Source organism: Dromaius novaehollandiae, chromosome 11, assembly GCF_036370855.1.
Source record: "Dromaius novaehollandiae isolate bDroNov1 chromosome 11, bDroNov1.hap1, whole genome shotgun sequence".
NCBI classification, from domain to species: domain Eukaryota; kingdom Metazoa; phylum Chordata; class Aves; order Casuariiformes; family Dromaiidae; genus Dromaius; species Dromaius novaehollandiae.
Genome location: NC_088108.1, coordinates 6,795,385 through 6,814,966, shown reverse-complemented (window position 1 = coordinate 6,814,966; position 19,582 = coordinate 6,795,385). Strand labels below are relative to the sequence as shown.

Genomic DNA, 19,582 nt, shown 5'->3' with positions numbered 1-19,582 from the left:
GGAATGCGTATATCTCACAAGAAAGCCCCAACCTCTTGCACCTAACCCGGTCAGAAATCCCAAGCTCAGCACAACAGTTAGCACAGGAAGCTTCCCCAGGAACCTGAGCGATAGAGCAGGCAGGACTGGGAATTTGCAGGAAGCTTTATCTCTCCGTCCATCCTGAGCTATCAGGGGTTTTGATGACTTACCCTTTCTTTCAAATGAGATATAAAACAGAAGTTCTGGCACCTGGTGGCCATTAGGAAACCAGAGACACTAGCATTATTAGTCACTGTGTCCTGGTCATATTCCAACCTAAACAATTATATTTGACCTTCTCAAACTTCCCTTGCTGTTTCAGGGAAAATCCTATCTTCTTCTGTCCATCCTAAGGTGTTGTGTAATGTTTATTGGCATGCTGCAGAACAGAACACTAACATCACATGAATCTGATAGACTGCACCCCATAATGAAATGACACTTGCTTCATCTCTTTTATTTATTACCTGAGAACAGCTGCATTAGGGTTTGCCACCTGAATAACTATCCTGAACCCTCACTCCCTAAAGCAATGGGACATGGAGAGGCTGCACACCGTGCAATGGGACCCACAGAAATAGCTTACATGGATGAAATCTTTAGAGTCATCTACATATCACTGTGAGGAGAAAAGAAAAGAATGACTGTGCAATGTATCATCCTTGCTCCCTTTTCTATTCTCTCTCGTACTGCCCATCCACATACCAGTTTCCAAGAGCTTTTTTCATAGCACCTAGCATCTTTGTGTCAGAGGTAGGTATTTACATTCCCTACGTCAGTCATCTGACAGCTGCACTCTAACTTGCCTCTCTTACCAATCTCCATTGGCCATAAAAGGAACTTGGGTTATTAATGGTGATTCACTGAGTCACACCTCAGTTAAATACCTAAATTAGCTTAAAACTAGATTGGGTAAATATCCCTCCTCCTTCAACTTTCTTCCAGTGATTAAAAAAGTGAGCGAGATGCTGAATTTTTAATCTGGACTTGATGCCAGATTCACCCTGAAGTACTCTCTCTCAACCTGCTCTTATTGCCCTTTGAGATTTCAAAGAGTTCAAAACTAAGCAATATCTATATATAAACATATACCCACACACATTTTCATTTGAATCAACCATAAAGGCTTTGGAGACTTTAATGTTAATCTTGCCCAAGGATTATGTTCTCGATTAGTTTCTCTGTTTGTAAGAGGTGTGGATGTTGTCCCCAGAGTGAACGCTGAGATGTATTTTCTGGCCTGAGCTGGTTTCCTGTATTTTTTTGGCTGCACAGAGGGAGATTTTTCCTGATTAAATGAAATAATTTGATGCTTTCTGGAAGACTAATGCTTCTGTTGTTGCAAGGATGAGAACAGAATGATCCCTTTGGATCACTGATCATTTGCCCAAAGATTTATGATCTATCACACCAACAATCAGCCTGACAATAAAACACTGTTGCAGAAAGGTTCATTTTTTATGCTCTATTTACATGCCAGCAGTACAAAGCACAGCTGTGCTTTGAGCTCACCAGTCCTGCTGCTAATTTGTTGTAAGACTGAGAAGAAAGAGCAGTTTTTGGAGAGATGAAAACTGTTTTCAGGACTCTCCTCAGCTAGTTAATTACCAACACCTTTCCATTGCAAAAAGTGATTTTAAATCAAAATCAGGCTTGAACTTCTGCATCTATATCCAGGCAAAATGTTTAACTTGGGCATCCTTTATGTCTAAAGAGGCAGAGAAAGTACCATCACTGAACAGAATGAGTATCAGATAAAACTGCACATATACAGTGTCTTAAAGAACAGCACTGCAATTCTATAGTTGGTATGATGAGATTGCTCCTTGCTGAACAATATTTTTTCATATTTTTCTTAGGCTTTCTTAGGCTTGGCAGGTTGCAAATCCTTTGGAGTACATACTGTGTTCCAGTTCTGACCTTTCACATCAGACGGTACTATGGGGTCAGGTCTGGTAACCTGGGTTCATAGATGCCAGCATTACAGAAGAAGTAATAAAAATGTGAGCTCAAAACTTTACAAAGTGAAATTTCAGCAAAAATTATTCCTTCATTTGTGCATGGTGATATTTAAACCTCATGCAGATTTTTAACGAAGTCAACACAAGTACTATCTGAAGGCTCTCTCAGAAACATAAAATCTGATTAAAATTGGATGCTTGTGACTTTTGGTAAGTACTGCACTGCCTTCCTTTGACTGCAAGAAAAAGTTTACAGCTATGTACACTCCCACATTCACCACCCCCAGACTAACTCCTGCTATGACTGGTACAAGGCCTACAGTTGCAGTGGGAGAAAGATAACCAAAGCTAAAAGTTCAACCTCTGAACTGATCCAATCATTAACTTCCTAAAATCCCTCCAAGAGGCAAATAGCAACTTCAAACTGAAGAGTAGGGGTTGTATGTTGTACACCCTGACACCCTGCGGATTCCTTTGTGGTACAGAATATATTAATAAGGGCAAAAGGTTATTTTCCAGCAAAGTTTGTAAATTAGATTCTATAGAAAGCCAAACAAAAGACTACATGAGTGTTCACTTATCTATGAGTAGTGAACTCAAAAGAATTTCATTTCAGACTTTGCAAAGGTGTCCTAACAATGGCAGCTTATATACCATGGGTAGTCAGCAATCAAGGATAAATTAATTGATATCCAATTCCAGTCAAACATACTGACTTGAGAGGGGTTTCATAGGGCTTTCTTGGCTGAATGAACCTAGGCTAAGATCTTTGCTAGTAAGCAGCACAGAAAGCGTAACCAAAAGGACTAACACATTTTATTTAAGATGGTTACTTTTAAAACACACAGACTTGCTTAGTGGCATAAATGGGAAGTAAAGGATGGATTAGGAAGTTCGCTCTGCTGTTAAATTATTTGGATTTAAACCAACTACAGAACTATTCCCTGCCCCAAAATGGGCAAAGATCTATTTGTTGTGTGGGAGATGTAAAACTTTGCACCAAGTTATGCTTTAAACTTCAAACAGGAATATAACACAGATTTGCTGAATAATAGAAGCTGCCCTTCTTGCTCTCCTACACACACAAGCACCATCAGCAAGACATGGGCACAGCCTCTGGCCGAGTAACAGCAACAGCAAATCGCATTCCTGGCACCTCCTCTGGCACTGCAGGCCTCTCCGCTAGAGTTTCTTGCTCCATTTAACAGCCTTTCTCCTCGATAAAGTCCAGCCCATCAGAAGACACAGAAATTTCAAGAAGTACTTAAAGAGAACACAATCAATTCATAACTTAAAAGCTGAACTTTGTTCTGAGCACTGTGTCCAGCATGTATCAAACAAGACATAATTAACACAGCAGATCCCGCAAGCCCAAGAAGTATGGGTTCTCTTCTGCTCTCCAGTCGAGCCCTGTCTAAACAGACCTCCATCCAGCCCGAGAAGTATGGGTTCTCTTCTGCTCTCCAGTCGAGCCCTGTCTAAACGGACCTCCATCCAGCCCGTCAGAGATCCTGACTCCAATAGCACCAGTGCCAATTTTAGACAAGGATGCAAGAAACCCTATAGCTGACACACTTGAGATCATCCAGTCATAGGTCAATGCTGCTGAAGTCAAACATCCAGAAGTTATATAACACCTAAAATCAAGCACCTGGCTTAACAGCTATGAAAGCAAAAACTGATACTTTGGGGGTCCTATTGTTTTCTCCCAGTTTCCCCATTTTTTCCTCTAAGATTTAGGAATAAAAGCTAAGATTTTATTTTACATGAGAATGGATGTTCTCATCTTCTCATTTTTTATCTGTAACATTTTTACAAAAGTCTTTGCAATAAAAGTCAGAGCAGGAAGTGCTACAGCACTGTTAGATTGGCATGATTTTTTTTTATTTCTTGAAAAAAAGTTAGCATGTACTAGTGTTCAAATCATAGCATCTTGAGACTAGTCCAATTCAGATTCATGAAATTCTTAGTGCCATTGAATCTAACCCCCTTGTAATCTTTTGTAATTAGGAAAAAAATCTAGCATAACATGTATCCCTAGGCAATATAGCATATTATCTATGTTTTCATTTACATTATTACTTTACAATTTAAGCAAGACAAAGTAACATTTACTTTGTTCTGCTGCTTTACACAGATGTCATTTGTTTTGTACAGTCTAGGCTTCTATGTAATCCTAATTTCTATCCATCCCCATGGGACCTCAACGGAATATGTGCGGAGAAAAGTGCAAGATTTCGGTAAAAGTTTTAATTTTGCAGAATTAAAACCTAAATTCAAGGTTGCACTTATAGAGATTTTTACAAAATACATACTTTGTATGTGATTTATCATGGCTCCCTATTCATACATATTAGAAGAGCTGACAGATTATCCAGGAAAACCATGAAAGCAAAATACAAATATCACCTTGGGAAACTCAAGAAAAGTACAAAAAAGCAAGCATACAGAAAAACTCTAAATTTCTTTCACTATTACCAAGTTACCTGTCCTAAAGTTAAAGTAAGCCTTCTCCTCTGAAAATAATTCTCCTCAATTACTATGACCTGAAACAAAAAATTAAATATATTTTTTCTTTCTCAACTCTCCTTTGGCTAGAGTCTTGAAAAACAGACACAGACTACCAGGAACAGCATACACATGATTATTTTACAGTTCCTTATAAACACAAGATGTAGAATTTTAAAAAAGTTATATAAAATCACTCATCAAGCTATGTCAAGAATCGAATTCAGTTTCCCCATTCACTTATGATACTCTGCTACAGTGCCTTCATATCATCAGCCAGGAGTTAGTGATTTCAGGCTTACCAAGAACAGATGTTGTGGTAGATACAAACTGAGCAGCACAGTAAATTTCACAACTCTGCCAAGTAATTGAATGAATTTTAGCTTTTTTATCTTACAGAAAGAATCTGGTTTCAAACAGAATCTGGATTTCTTTTCCATGATAGTTTTATGATGAACTTATTTAATGGAAGCATTTTAGTTCTTTTCTGCAACTTTTTCAAGATACGATTTGATAATAGTGTTACTTTGGTAAGTCTGAAGTAACGTTTAAATAAACATGCATAGGATGCAGCTGACATTAACTCATAAGGAAAATAAGGACTACTCATGCCATGCACAACATAAAACTCCAAAAGAAACTGAATGTAATCAGCCCCCAGATGATGAGGGCCCCAGTGAGATACTATGTAAGGTGCAGGCTGAATTCTCACCAACTTCAGTTAAACATAATAGCACAGACTACATCAGACAACAGAGTAAATGCTTTTCTTATTTTAACTTTTCTTACTTACTACCACATCCACAACTTTTAAGGGTCTTAAAATATACTTTTACTGCCTATCTGTAACAGGGGCAAGAAAAAGAAAGAAAGAAAAAAAAAGGCATAATCTCCATCGTTTAAAAATTAAAGAAAACTCTCTCTCAAGGTTCCTCATAAAAATTAACCCAGATGTCACCTTTAAAAAAAAAAATCTAGATAAAGAAGTGTTGTAAATCTGAGGTCTGTAAGCTGCTGGGTTGCAGAAGGGCCCCTCTAAACAAGTATGTCATGGAGCTAGCCCGTACCTGTGTCTCGCTGCACATTCCTCTGTCAAAGGAATTTCAGCCCAAAACCTGGTACCCCTCTGCCCTCCTGTGAGTGAGCTCATAACGCCGGAATGAGGAGGAGGGAAATAACTTTCTCACTGGAATTTCTTTAATAGAAATTATAAGCACACATCTTGATGAAATGGACACTGGAATTATTTTGTTTGGCTATTTTAAATGTAGAAAGCACTTAGTATTACACAGAGAAAGCAAACATAGCTATCTCAGCAAAATTAATTTCTGTTAAGTTCAATGACATCACAAAACCCAAACCAAATCTTTTAACTGGTATCACTGTGCAAGGATCACTGGGCTGACAGTCTTCTCTGCAGGGAAAGCCACAAAACAGGCATTCCAGATCTGGACAGTATCTTAATAAAAATTAAAAAATCATTTTCCTGTTTCTTTATTTCACAAGCTGAAAGGTAAGAAAGAAGGAAGAAATCCTAAAAGGATCTGGAGAGCGATCATCTGCTGCAAAACACTTCTATTAAGAGCTACTCCGCTTGAAAATTATTAAATTCTCATTACTGAGTTTTGAATTAAAAAAAAAAATCCTGTTTGCTGAATTTGGCTCAACATCTATTGTTTTGCAAATTGGTTTTACCTTTGAAATAAAACAGAAATCATTCTAAACCACAGCATTCTCCTTAAAAAAAAAACTGTAGCAGCTGTTTACTTCTGTTTGAAACACTCGGCAAACATTTTAGCTTGCTGTTTCAAAAAATATCCTTGAATAGTGTTGAAAAGTCATAGTGGGACTGAAGATCTGATATAAATATTAATTAATTCTACTCTACCACTGTCAGACTATAGCTGAGACTAACTAGCTGGTTTTTACACCTTGCCACTCCTCTCTGAAACATGTGCAGAACTTGGCTGGATAGTGCGAAGCTGAAAGATAAAAGCCAGCCAGGCTCTTTTCAAAATTTGCAGCATCATGCTAGTACATAGAAGAAAATTCAATTGAATGAAAAGTCTTTAAATAGCCACAACTAACTTGTAAAGTTCTATGCCTTACTGATTAGAAGCCCAACCCTTCAAGATTTCCAAAGGCTGACTGTATGCATGTCTTCTCATTTATAGAGGACCTTGGGTCATACGAACAATACCAATTATGGTGCAACATTTTAAAGAAGCACAGCTACATAACAGAATTATTATCATTATGTAAAGTGCTATTTCGCATTTCCTGGCTCTAATGCCTGTATTCATCCAGTGGCTACAGCAGGGAACTAGAAGTCACAATCCAATACTACAATTGACTTGCTGTATGATTTGGGGCAAAACTTCCTCCTCATCTGAAAGGCAGCAATACTATTACCTATCTGCCACAAAGTAATGTGGCTGGGCATAGCTGTAAGGTGTCTGCAAAGCACTCAGATGCACAGGTGAAAGACAATACAGTAATTCAACAAATGATTGTGCATTTAAAAATTAAAATTGCAACACGCTACTTTACATTCATGTAAGGAAAACAGAGCCAAATGCATGTCCATGACAAATGAAACCTAGGAAAGGGTTAAGAGAGATAGAGTAATGTTGCCATCACTTTCAGAGGCATACTCCTTTCAGGATTCAGTCTATCCTACATCTGTCAGCACTCTGGAGGGCCTGGAAACACATTTTACCTCCAATGTAAAGGTGCTCAGGGACATCAATAGATGCTCTGCTCAGACCCCAGTTAGTGCAGTCTCCAAAGAACAGTCTTTGCAGACGCTCTGAGGTGATTTTCTGCAGATTACTTGGGGTACAGAATGCCCTCAGCTCCCATCGACAAGAGCTCTCAACACTCCACAGGCTCCAGAAACGATCCATTAACATGGAACTTGTACCACTAAGATGTATTAGGTCAAACCACAGTTTGGAGCTCACTCTAATTATCTAGTCAAATTTTAATTTAATCCTAACAAGATTATAGATGCACAGAGATTGAGGTTGTTAAGAGTACCACAGAGCAAACCATATAATCACTGCCTTGAAGAGCCATCTATAGCATTCTGTTTATGGCCACCAACTCATTTCACTTGAAAACCTCTGTGGAGTTTAGAAAGTTTTTCCTGTATCTACTTGTGGTAAAAGCAGGCTGAGGATATGACATATAATTTGACCACTAGAATACTTCACCTTTATTACAGAAGTGGGTTTGACAGCTTCTTCCCCTTACTAACATCTTCTGTTTCTATCTTTGCTAAACTTGCTCATTAGACCTTTCCAAGTCACAGCACAAAGCCAAGTACCATCCAAATGAGGGGATTTCACAGGCAGTTTCCGTTTTGAGCCAAAACTACTTTATTAGGTTAAAAAATGCACTACTCCTCCTCCTCAAAAGTGATCATATGAAGCTCACAAAAAGAGAGCACTGTTAGAAACTGTGTTTCAGGTTAATACAGAAAAAAAAGCTTTTACTAAATGGAAAACAATGTATTTGTGTTGCACCTATTGTGAATCATAAGGTATAAAGCACACACATTTCCAAAGTATGCCAGAAATACAGCACCTTACTTTTGGTATCCAGGGCTTATTGCAGACCACCTCAACTGTGACCACAAGATTGAGACTCATCACCCTTCAATTCTTCCTGGCAACAGGGAGCAGAGTCAGCAGGCTCCACGCAGAGTGCTACACACTGTGCAATACAATACAGGACTTGCCAACCTCACTTTTCAACTGAATCCATGCTTCACATGTGTTGCCACTCATGAAAGAAGGTATTTACAAAGGTACATTCATTTTACAGATATTGCTCCAACTTCTCAACATGTCCACACATACTGTGATGATAGTCTAAAATCTCACAAGGAGGGCTGAGGCAGAAAGCCTACAGGGTCCTTTTATGGAAAAGTCTGGAGACTACTTTACATTCTTAATTTTCCAAGCCTGCTTTTTGCCAAATGTTTTTGCTCCTGCAGGCTATGTTCTTCCAGTTCAGTTCCACCCTGCTTTGTGGATAGGTTTAATCATCAAAGTACAATATAATGACTCACCTTCCTACTTTTTTAATGCCTTCTCACTACAGCAATAATTCCAAATTGCTTTCAAAATACATATATATTCTACAGAGCATATGATTTCTACACACACCTTCACAGCAAAAGCTTTGACTGCTTTGAGGAAGACTACCACAACTTTAAAATGGCCCTGTTCCTCTCTGAGAAAGTCAAGAAATTACTCACTTGTGTCAATTAATCTACTTAACTTTGTTACAATAACAAGATACATTTAGATATACATTTCTGGAAAACTGATCTGCCAGCTCATGAATTCTAAGCAGACTTTAAAAAAAAAAAAAATTATTAAGAGCAATACATTCATTGCTCTTTTTCTGTAAACAACTGTATCATTTTCTAAAGAAATACATTTTTTTGTTTTAGGACTGCTTTTCAGAGCTAGACATTATTTCATGCCCAGTAGGAAGATTATTTCAGTTCCACTGACACATTGTATTTGTGGAGGTTTTTAGAAGCGCAGGAGCATCTGCGAGTTTGTTCTTTGCTTAACTGCACTTTCATTTTCCTCTCCTCTGCTTTCTAGATCAAAGCCAAACCCTTCTAACAGTGCTATAAACTCATTTATGCAGTTGGCGTTCAGCTTACAATATGCAAACAATTTATCCTAATTCAACTTCTTTCTAGAAAGTGCCAGGTCCTGTTACCTCTCTCGACCAAAGAATATGCTAAGGATCCTGTTAATGTTGCTCTTGCAACTTTGCTTTCAATCTTTCATGAAATGGGAGAATGACATATATGCAGAACTTGAGAAAAGAAAACGCTAGTCTCGTTTCTTACACAAACCTTCTTTGATATCTTGCCTTTCCTAGCTAGTTCCTGATTAGTTCAGAGGCAACACCTAGATGATGTTTAGATTTTACCTGCATTATATGTCACACTGAGGTCTTGCCAAATGCTTCTGTCAAAGATGGGATCGTTTGTTCCTACTAGCAATGGGAAAAGCAAGGTGTATTAGGTGCAACCCTCTGAGACAGATCTATGCAATAGAGATTCCGAGGTAACAGGCAATGGCACGTCCTCAGTGCAGCTAAGAGTGAGGCATCAGAAAGATCACTACAGAATTTACCACGAGGAATCATCTTGGCAGCCACCCTAGACTACTAAGGCAAAAAGGAGAGGTAGAAAGGTAGAAGAGCTTCAGAGCACTTTGAGGCAAAGGCCGGAGATGCGCTGTTCAGCAGGTTCCAGCTAAACAGGAGAAAACAGACCAGCGAGTGAGCCATAATTTAAACTCAGACTACAGTAGCTACTGACACCTCAGTGGACTGAAGGAAATCAGCCTAACTTGGCTCACAGTGTTGATCCTCTCACTATTAAGGGAGCCAAGTGAGCAGAGACTATGCAGACTGGGTGGCACAGGTTTAGTGGTCTGAAGAAGTTGACACAACCAAAGCTGATCAAAATCCTGCAGAAACAACAAGAACAAACCACACTAGCACAAGCTGTAGGGATCCTTACAGATTTGTATCCATTTGGATCAGAAGAGCAGAATCACAGGACCAGTGCAGTCTCTTCCGACTGACAAGAATTGTGAAAAAAGTGGCAAAAAAGCCTCAAAATGAACAGGGCGGGGCAGGCAGGGAAGAGAGGGAACAGGAGAGAAAGAGGAGCAGATCTGTGGATCTTTGGGCTTCCTCAGGTCTGGAAAAAGAGGAAGCAATTCTGGAAAGAAAAGGTGACTGAATACAAGTAATAAAATTCACGTCAACACTTCCTGAAAAGTGGAAAGTTATATACAGCCACCAAAGACTGCGTCAACAGCAACACAACTTCCATGTAAATCAGGCGGTCACAGAAGGGGATGTTGTATAAAAAAATCTGAGATGGGCCAAACTGCAGAAAGTCTGTGCAAAAAGCACAGGAACAGATTATTTGCTTTCCCCAAGTATTTTCAGATTTTTTGCCTACACTACCACCTGCAAAGTCTGTTTTTGCAAGAAAGAGGTAATCGGAAGTGCATGATTCTGCTCTAAATGCTCCCTTGTCATAGAGAAGTAAGCTGGTAGAGGTGCACCAAGCTCTACAGTTAGACTTTATAGCCTTCTCATGAGAATAAAAGCCTCCATGGGTTGTAGAGATATTTTGAAAAAAAATAGGGAAATAAAGTTCATAAAATCAATGACCTATCTCCCTTTCCTACTAACCTTTTTTCTCCAATGTTACTTAACATTGCAGCCACTGTCAAGACAAGACTGAGTCCAACTGCATTTCACAGATACCCTCTGAGAAGCAACTCAACCTCTTTCCAATCCCTTTCAAAACACAGACTGACCTTATTAGAATGATCTTTTTCACAAGGTAACAGCAGAAGTGCTTTGATTTTCCTTCTGTCCAGATTGACATAGAAAGCAGTCTTGAATTTGAGACTGGATTCTCAGATAGCTTGAAAAATATCAATCAAAGTTTCCAAAAAATCGTATTTTGCCTTCTTTGTCATAATTTAATCTGAGATACAGGTGTTATCAAATTCCCTTCTTTATTGATCTAGTAGTAAAACTTTATACCGGTATCTAGGAAATAATTAAATTTTAAATAGCCATCTACGGAAGAGCACACAAATCCGTTTAGGAAGGAAGAGAGCATGTCAAGTATGTCAAGAATTCCAGCAGTGAAGAATTTTTCATCTGTATCTACCATGACATCATGATAAGTTATTGCCTCAAAATACCATGACAGCACTTCACAATATAAATAACATTTTTCCAGAATGAGTACCTTCATTTTATTATTTTGGGATACATGGCTTAAAAGAATTGATAATCCCATAAAAGGTATTGATGATAGGTTAAAAACTAATAAGCATCTCTGAAATATGGTATTCCTGTTTCCTAAACATTGTTTAATACAGGCATATATTAGCTTTGCAGAGTGTTTTGTAGCTGTGCCTTCCAAGTTGATCTGTGCACTACAAAAAGAAACTGGAAAACTGGAAGCTGGGTTATATTTTCTGATTTATAAGCAAAACTGTGTTTGACAAGAGATTGACTGGATGTCCAAACTTAGTACTTTGACCACCCTGCCTGAATAAATGCCCTGCCTCTGAAGAAGTGGGAGAGTAAGAATTTCTTTTCTCCTTCTACAGGTCAGGGAGTTACCAGCTCTCCTTGTGGAGAAGTCCTGTGTCTGCCACCTGAATTTTGGTTGTATAAAAACCAAACGAGAGAGAGGCAGAGTTAAGACCTTGTGGAGGTATGGATTTACAAGCCAGATCCTTTCTACTACCACAGGTTTTGCAATCTGTAGCATTCTTATAATACCTTTAACCATCAGTATGTACTGCAGTTACCTGGGGAAGAAGAATTGGTAAGAAGTAAGGTACCAAACACCCAACCGCCCACAGAGTGTCTCTTCTGAGAGATCAGACAACAGGTGAAGAGATACCAGCATGACTTACTAATACCAGTTCTTAAGTTGGGGGATACAGTGGCCGGCAGCACAGCTGGCCTGCACAAGGGGAAAAGAAAAAAGCTTCTTCAGGTCACACAATGCTTCTCACACCTATACAAACAGTATCTACAACCTATCTTAAAGGGATAACGACCAAGACGAAAAATGTCTTCAGAACACAACCACCCACAAGTACTTCATTTCATAGCCGCTGCAACCTAACATAATATCTGAGTGCCAAATAAAATGCCACATTTTCAAAGCTCAATTATCTTTAGCACCCAGAAAATATTCTGCAAATAAACAACTCTTTGTTTAGAAGGGAGGGAAGGGGATATCCATCATTAAATAAAAATTTTCCATGAAATTCTATGTCTTGACAAACGCTAGACAATTAGCACTGTATGCACTGTCTGCTTCTTATTTTCCTTTTTAATTAATTCACATGATTCTGCTACAGAACCTGGGAATAACAGAACTGTTGTCACTATTAAAACTTTACCTTTGCCTAATGACCATTCTTAATACAGTGTATAAGAAGCTGGCTTATCTGGTAAGCAAATCCGAAAACTGAATTGCAGAAGGCTTGCATTTTTACAGGTAGCTAACAAGATGGAAAAGAAACTGAAAAGGCTTTTAAAACACATCCTAATGGACAAGATCATATTTATAGAAACTGAATGGTGGGAAGCAGGATCATGAGAGCTGCAACTCTGTTTTTAAATATCATTGATTAAACAGCTATTTTTTCCTTTGTCAGACCTCTGGGACAAAATTAATCTCTGGTATAAGGCCATGAGCTTGGTTCAATTAAGCTGGTCCAGTACATACTAAATAAAGAGACATTATGAAACATTTGTATCAAAGCTAAAGAATCAGAAGGAAAACACAGGGTATGTTAAGAAAAGAAAGAAAGAAAATCAGTTGGGCTGACTTGCCATAAACCAGCAGAGCTTAAATTACTCAAAATAGAGCAGGCTGCCCAGAACTGATTTTGGCTGGTAGCTGTTAATTCCTTTAGTTGGATAGTTCTGCATGTGCTAGATGTTCTGCTGAACAAGACATCAAGCACTATAAAAAAAGGATATCTCTAGTTAACCTGCACGTTTACTAGCCAAAAAAAAGAAGATTTGGAGAGGTGGTAATGATACATGGAGTCCACATTCAACCAGTCTATCACAGTAGCTCCTTAGGGTATCACATCAAGACAGGCACATTTTCCAGATGTGCTCAGCCAGCTAAATAATGACAGAAAGGACACAAATATCAAGTTATCATCTCACAGAAATAAATTGCACTGCAAGGACTATGGTAAGATGCAACTCCTCTGAGAGCTCTCTGAAGAGATGAGAATCTCATATTTCACTGCAAGAGCCTATTTCTAGCCTTCATGACCATTTTTCTCTCTTGTCCCACCTCATGTTTATGAAAAGATATCCCAGAAACACCAGGAAAACTCTGATTATCCTCTTAAAAGTCCTTCTTTTAAAAACTTCATTTCATCTGGATGCCTGAAAAAGCCTCAGTACTGCCCTGAGTAGTGATCATATGAGGCAAACACCTACCACTCTAGTACTATTCCAACATTTTTTCACACCCCCCCTAGCTCCAGAACAAATTTTGTCATTTGCCTTACAGTGCACCTTTGAATGTCTTCAAGATAGTACCATCTTTCTGTTTTACGCTTGCAACAGCATCTTGTACTGACATTCCTAGCATATGATTAATGCAAATTACTGATAATAATAATACAGAAGACTGAAAACATGAACCAGGCATAGCTTATGGAGTGACTTCAGCTGACAGCTCTAAGGGAAACTTCCATAATTCCCAGTTGAATATGGATGCCAACAGTTACAGTTTTGCTTTACCCATTCTCAAACAAAGCAAATACTTTATATGTGGCAGAAAAGTTCAGAGGCATAACTCAGCCCCTCAGTCATATCAGTATCCCCTGAGTATATCCAATCCTGCTGAGAAAAAAAATGCTACATCACTGCCTTTCTAGCTGGAAAGAGTCCCAAATACTGCCACTGAAGGTAGAAGAAAGAGTCTGCATGTCATACATATCTGTGACAGCATGCACCAACCCATGGGCCAAATCGCCAGTGTCAGCCGCAGAAATTAAGTAAACTGCGGCTGACCATGGACAAAGAATAATGTTTGTCAGCATCACTGTCTCAACCCAGTGAAGGCTGATGAACACAAGCTTCAGTTTTCCAGTTGCCTTTAGTTGTCCAGTGCACTAACACAACCTTTTCTGCACTTTCTTAGCAAAAGGAGCACTTTCTTTCCAAAGCATTATCCATGAGGTGTCTTTAATAACTATCCCACTTTAACAAATACCTTGAAAACCACAAAAACTGAGGAAGAATGCTGCTCTAAGATGCAATTCATGTCATGCCCAGTGATCGGTCTACAAAGGAGATAACTCTCTCTCTGTAAAATAAACATGAAGTAGCCCCATGCATCTCCCTTCCTAGGTTGTTAAATTTGTCCTTTCATGCAACCTGATAAACCATAAGAGTACTACAGATGACTATGGAGAATTATTCCTGTTTTTCTCCCACCAGCCTGAATTCCCATTGATTTGAAAGGAAGGGAATTAGGCTATATAGACAACAAGTCATCTATGCTTTCAACCTTTGGTTCAAGAAAATTTAGATTGCATTATAGGCCTAATTTTGTACTGTCATTCAAAATATATCAGCATTTATACCTGGGAAAAATAAATGTGAGCTGAGAAATTAAATTTGATACCTTTTAAAACCCTATTCTTACATTATACTATATAATGGAGGCCTCTGAGTCAAATCAGCCTTGGTACAACTTTATTCAAGATACTGGCCTGACATATCAGCCACTGCCTACTAGTCATGTTCGTGATAACATTCCTGAAGAATTCCTGCTCAACAATTTGATACTGCATTTTAGAAAGTTTCTTTTACAATAAATAATTTATTGAAATCAGATTAATTGAAAGGAATAGATGAACTAAGTCATATTGTCTTCAGCAACAAGTGCTTAAACAGTCTACTATAAATCTCATTTTAGTAATAGAGTATTCACTATGCTCAATCATTTGAAATTATATAGCATAGGACTATTCTGAAATCTTACAGAGAATCTGCTTTTCCTAAAAAAAAAAAAAAGCTCTGCTTTCTACAAAAATAATTTCAGCAACTTGTATTTTCTCTTAATAGCTTACTTCATACTAGAAAGTGCTAGGTGTTTTTTTTAAATTCAGTGATATCATCACATGAAAGTCATTTACCTACCACTGTATCTGAAAAGACGAAACATTGTCTCTACTTTCTGGCTGAGTGCGTCTGCATTTTTGATATGAGTAATTAAATGTGCTAACTGCATAACACATTAAGTACCAAAATTTTGAAGTATTCTAAGGACTTATTTCTGATTCGTTTTCATACTTGTAGACCATTCACACAGCAACAAAGATTTTGCTTGTTTTTTAACACTGAAGAAAACTGGCAGGAGAACTTAGGAATGACATGGAGATACTAATCTTATTCATTATATTAGACTTCAGTTGGCAAAGTCCCTTTACAAACATGTCAAAACTGACAAAAATCTGACTGCTTAACAGATGTTCTTTCCAACAGGTATAAAGTAAAACTGGAACAAAAATTAAAAATTTGCTATCAGTGACAACTGTGTCAATCAGGAAAAATTTCACTGACGTACTGTATGGATTTATACTAATGACTGCAAAATGTGGCTTATCACATGTTTCAGAAAGTCTTGAAAGTATGTGCTGTATAAGAGCCATTTCCTCATAGATTCCACTGCATATGGAACACTCAGAAGAACAGTTGTTAGGTTTTTTAAGCTAAAAAAAAAAAACTAAAAAGAAAAGGAACTCCCACAGCTTTGCACATTGTCTAATCTTTTAATCTTTGAGAAGATTAAAGTTTGTAACTACCACCTGATCAGGATGATGAAATTCTACTAGTGCAATTCATTGACAATAGAAAGTGCAAGGTGGATTCAAGCCTTTCATATTTATGAAAAGTATGAATTCCTCTTCTATTAGCGTCTTTTGAAAAGGTTTCTTTTTGAAAAGATGGCACAGCAAGGTTCTTAAGTATCTGAAGATAAAATACTAAGCTAAATAGTAGCAAAAACAGCAGGAAAACATTGGTTTATGAATCAAGAACTAATGTTTTGAACTGTTTTGTTAAAAGCCTGTTAGAAGATGAATTAAAATAAATGTGTTTAAATATATTATACAAACTGCTTCCATAAATTCATTATAGCGCATCTGCTGTAAAATCAGGACTACATAGATTACAGAGTATTGTGTAATTTTAATTTATATCACAATATAACAAAGAGGTTATTTTGAGCTGCTGACTGTGCATCAGTTGGATACTTACTTTACACTACACATTTTTAAAAGGACTTCTTTCATTCACAACAGCTGAGTGGGCTAACAATTTCAATATTCTAGCTGCAGAAAAACCACACTGACAGTAAGAAAATATATGAACCTTGTGAACATGCAAAAGGTCCACAGTCCCTTCCTCATCGGTCTAAACATTGATTTGGAACAGGAGAAGAAAATCTGTGTTTATGTCATAAAATTATCAGGTTGACAGATCATAAAGTCATCGCTTCCGTATGCCAGCCTGGAATTTAAAACACACTTACCGCTTCAGTCGCGAACCTCGCTCGGTGCTACGCTTAACAGCTAACCCTTTAATTTCTCACATCGTTTCTATTCAGCTACCAGGTGTCCCGGGCTGGATCCCGTGGGAGCAGGGGTCTGGAGAGCCGGTTGTAAGGGAAAGGCGTGAAACGAGACTAACGCAGGAGGAGGCGGGGGGCTGCACGCAGAGGTGCGGAAAGGCTCCTGCCCTGGACACACGCTGCCTCCCACCCCCGCGCTGCGGTAGGAAGCGCCCGAAGCGAAGCGCCCCGCGGCCCCAGCGCGCAGGGAAACCCGCGCGCCCCGCGGTCCCGAAGGCCGCCCCGAGCCCCGGCTCCCGGCTCCCCGGGCCCCGCGCACTTACCGCGCTCGCCAGCTCCGCGCCCAGGCAGAGGAGCACCAGCGCCAGCGCCCTGCGGGGAGGCAAAGGCAGCGGGTCACGGCGGGCCGGGGGCGCCGCGGGACGGCCGCGCCGTGCCGCCGCACTCACCCTGCGCGCCCCGCCGCCGCCGCCGCCGCCGCCGCGCCGCCCATGCTGCTCGCAGCCTGCGGGGAAGCGGAGAGGACACACACCGGTTACGCGCGCCGAGGGGAGCGGGGGGAGGACCCGCCGCCACCGCCTCCCCCCGCCGCTCGCCCCCTGCGCCTCGCCGCGGCCGGGCAGCGCCGGTGGCGGCGGGCTCGCGTCGCCCGGGGGCTCTGTCGCCGGCGGCTCCCCGCCCCGGTGCGTGCTGCGCCGTGCCCGGGCGCAAAGTTGGCGCCGACTGGGCCAGGGCATCGCACGCACCTGAGCCGAGCCGAGCCGAGCCGAGCCGAGCCGAGCCGAGCCGAGCCCACCCGCCGGGCCGGCTGCCCTCGCCCTCGCCCTCGCGCCCGCCCCGCCTGAGGTGAGCCTCGGCACCGGCGGCGCCTCGCGCGGCCGCGCACACCGCGATGCCTCCGCTGCAGAAAGTAGTCCGGGGTCCGGCGGCTGCCCTCGCGGTGGAGGTGCGGGGCGGGGAGAGGCGGGCGCCCGCCCTGCGAGCCCACAAAACCCCCGCGCCCGGGCGGGGAGGGTGGCGGCGGCGGCGGCAGCGGCGGGGAGCCCGGCCCCTGGGAGCGGGGCGGCGCGGGGCGGGCGCCCCTTCCCCAACCCCCCCACCAGCGCGCGCGCGCTGCGCGGCAGCTGCCCTCCCTCGGGCCCGCCCGCGGTGCGGATGAATACCGCGGGGCAAGTAGTCCCGGGAGGACTTGAGCCGGCAGGAGCGGGCGAGCGCGGCAGAGGGGCGGGCGCTGGCGTCGGGGCGGCCGGCGGGAGCCGCTGCCAGGGAGCCGCGCTGCCCCGCCGCGCTGTGCCCGCGCCGCACGCCCCGACCCCCCGCGATGGAGCGGCGGCGGCGGAGCCGCGGCCGCAGCCTGGCCGCCGGCTGCCTGGTGCTGCTGCTGGGCTGCTGGGGGCCGGAGGCGGCGGCGGCGGTGAGTGCGGGGCGCCCTCGCTCTTCTCCGCGGGCTCGGCCGGGCGCTGCGCGCAGCCGGCGGGGGGGGGGGGGGGGCGCGGCGCGGCGGGGCCGGGCCGCGGCCCCTGCGGGAGCGGCGGCCTCCGCGGCGGGCGGGACCCCTCGCGCAGGTGCCGGGCCCCCCGCGGTGCCCTCGTGCTCCGCGGCAGCCGGGGCCCGAGCGGGCGCGCCCGGCCCGCCGCCACCGCCGCCGCGGGGCAGAGGCCCTTCCCCGGCCCGGGCGCCCTCACCTGCGGCGGCGCCGCGCCCGGGCGGGGGGGGCGGCCCCGGGCCCGCGGGCGGGGGCGGCTCGGCTCCGGCAGAGCCCGGCCGCGGTCAGGCCTCGGAGCCGCGAGGGGATCGCTGCCCGGAGCCGCCCCAAGGCGGTGGGGCTGCCCCGACGGGCTCGCGTTTGAGAGCAGGTTATTGTGGTTCGTCCGACCCCTTTCTCTGGAGGCTAACCTTTTTCTTTTTAGGGATACACTGAAGGGAGAAGGAAGCCATATTTCTGTTGCTTAGGATTATTCTCCAGCCGAAAACTGGTCGTAGTATCTTACAGTAGTAGGTATGGAATACCTCCCCCCGTTGTAGCTAGAGCTGACAAAATCTTCCTGGTCTTAAGCCCTCCTTTGAAGTGTGCCTCTTCACGGTGGGACTTTGTGGACCTTTCATCTGCCTTCCCGAAAAACAAAGACCAGCCGTGGGTTCTCTCCTCCTCTTCCCCCCCTCCTCCTCTCTGTGCCCAGGTGTGCTCTCAATTGTAAGCGATACTGGTGTGTCACACGAGTACACGCACTAGCAGCGGGCTTGGACACCAGTGGTGGGTTTGGGGAACAGCTTGGCTTTGTGTTATCTGCAGTACTAGCTCTGCTGCTCTGTTAAGTGCTGCCTGACCCCTGGTCACCTCCTATAACCTTTCTCTCCCCCTTTTCATGCCCGAAGAAGGGCCAGTGCCACCTATAGGACTTTGCTGTTTTGGCAGGTGGGGTTGGAGATAAATGGGCACATCTGCATAATGCACATCTGCATTTGGCTCCTTCCTTCAGGATGCACCAGAGCGGAGTTGCGTGTACGTGTGATCGGTGGGCATCTGTGGGGCCCTGGAGGGGAGCCCTGCAGGCAGCTCGGGGCCTTGAGAGTAGGAGAGAAATAGTTTGGAAACAGAAAGGAAAATGGTGGAGACAGTGGCAGAGTTCCGGGATCTTGACGCCATCCCGTGCTGCAGCCTCTCTTTTGGGGCGAGTCTCCAGTGATGTGCTCTACCCCGCAGTGAGGCGAGATTAACTCGAGACCAAGGGACGAGTGGTGGGAAGAGAGACATCTGCTCCCCAACTACAGAGGTCCCAATGACGCCTGGTCAGAAGGGTCTAATGATTTCTTAGTGCTGTGGTGTTCTGATGTTCTTGAGCCTCATGTGATGCTAATACTAAATACTACTGCTTATCATTGGATTAATGAGGAT

The 19,582-nt window shown here is 42.8% G+C and overlaps 2 protein-coding genes across 5 annotated transcripts in view; one reads left to right on the top strand and one right to left on the bottom strand.

Moving 5' to 3' along the window:
- The window catches only part of COL4A6 (collagen type IV alpha 6 chain), a 144,194-nt gene extending 126,272 nt beyond the window's left edge, over nucleotides 1-17,922 (bottom strand). For 2 of the 4 annotated variants that reach the window (XM_064518152.1, XM_064518153.1), the window contains exons 1-3: nucleotides 17,433-17,698; nucleotides 17,136-17,191; nucleotides 17,010-17,058 (exon numbers count right to left, since the gene is read on the bottom strand). In XM_064518152.1, the coding sequence (XP_064374222.1) occupies nucleotides 17,010-17,058; nucleotides 17,136-17,179 (93 nt within the window). In that variant the 5' untranslated portion in view covers nucleotides 17,180-17,191; nucleotides 17,433-17,698. Of the gene's footprint in view, nucleotides 1-17,009; nucleotides 17,059-17,135; nucleotides 17,192-17,432; nucleotides 17,699-17,849 lie in introns of those variants that run through there. The other 2 variants (XM_064518155.1, XM_064518154.1) reach the window with 2 other exon arrangements.
- COL4A5 (collagen type IV alpha 5 chain) overlaps nucleotides 17,821-19,582 on the top strand; it is an 87,896-nt gene continuing 86,134 nt past the window's right edge. Inside the window, exon 1 of the mRNA XM_064518156.1 lies at nucleotides 17,821-18,100. Within this exon, the coding sequence (XP_064374226.1) occupies nucleotides 18,008-18,100 (93 nt within the window). The 5' untranslated portion in view covers nucleotides 17,821-18,007. The remainder of the gene's footprint in view (nucleotides 18,101-19,582) is intronic.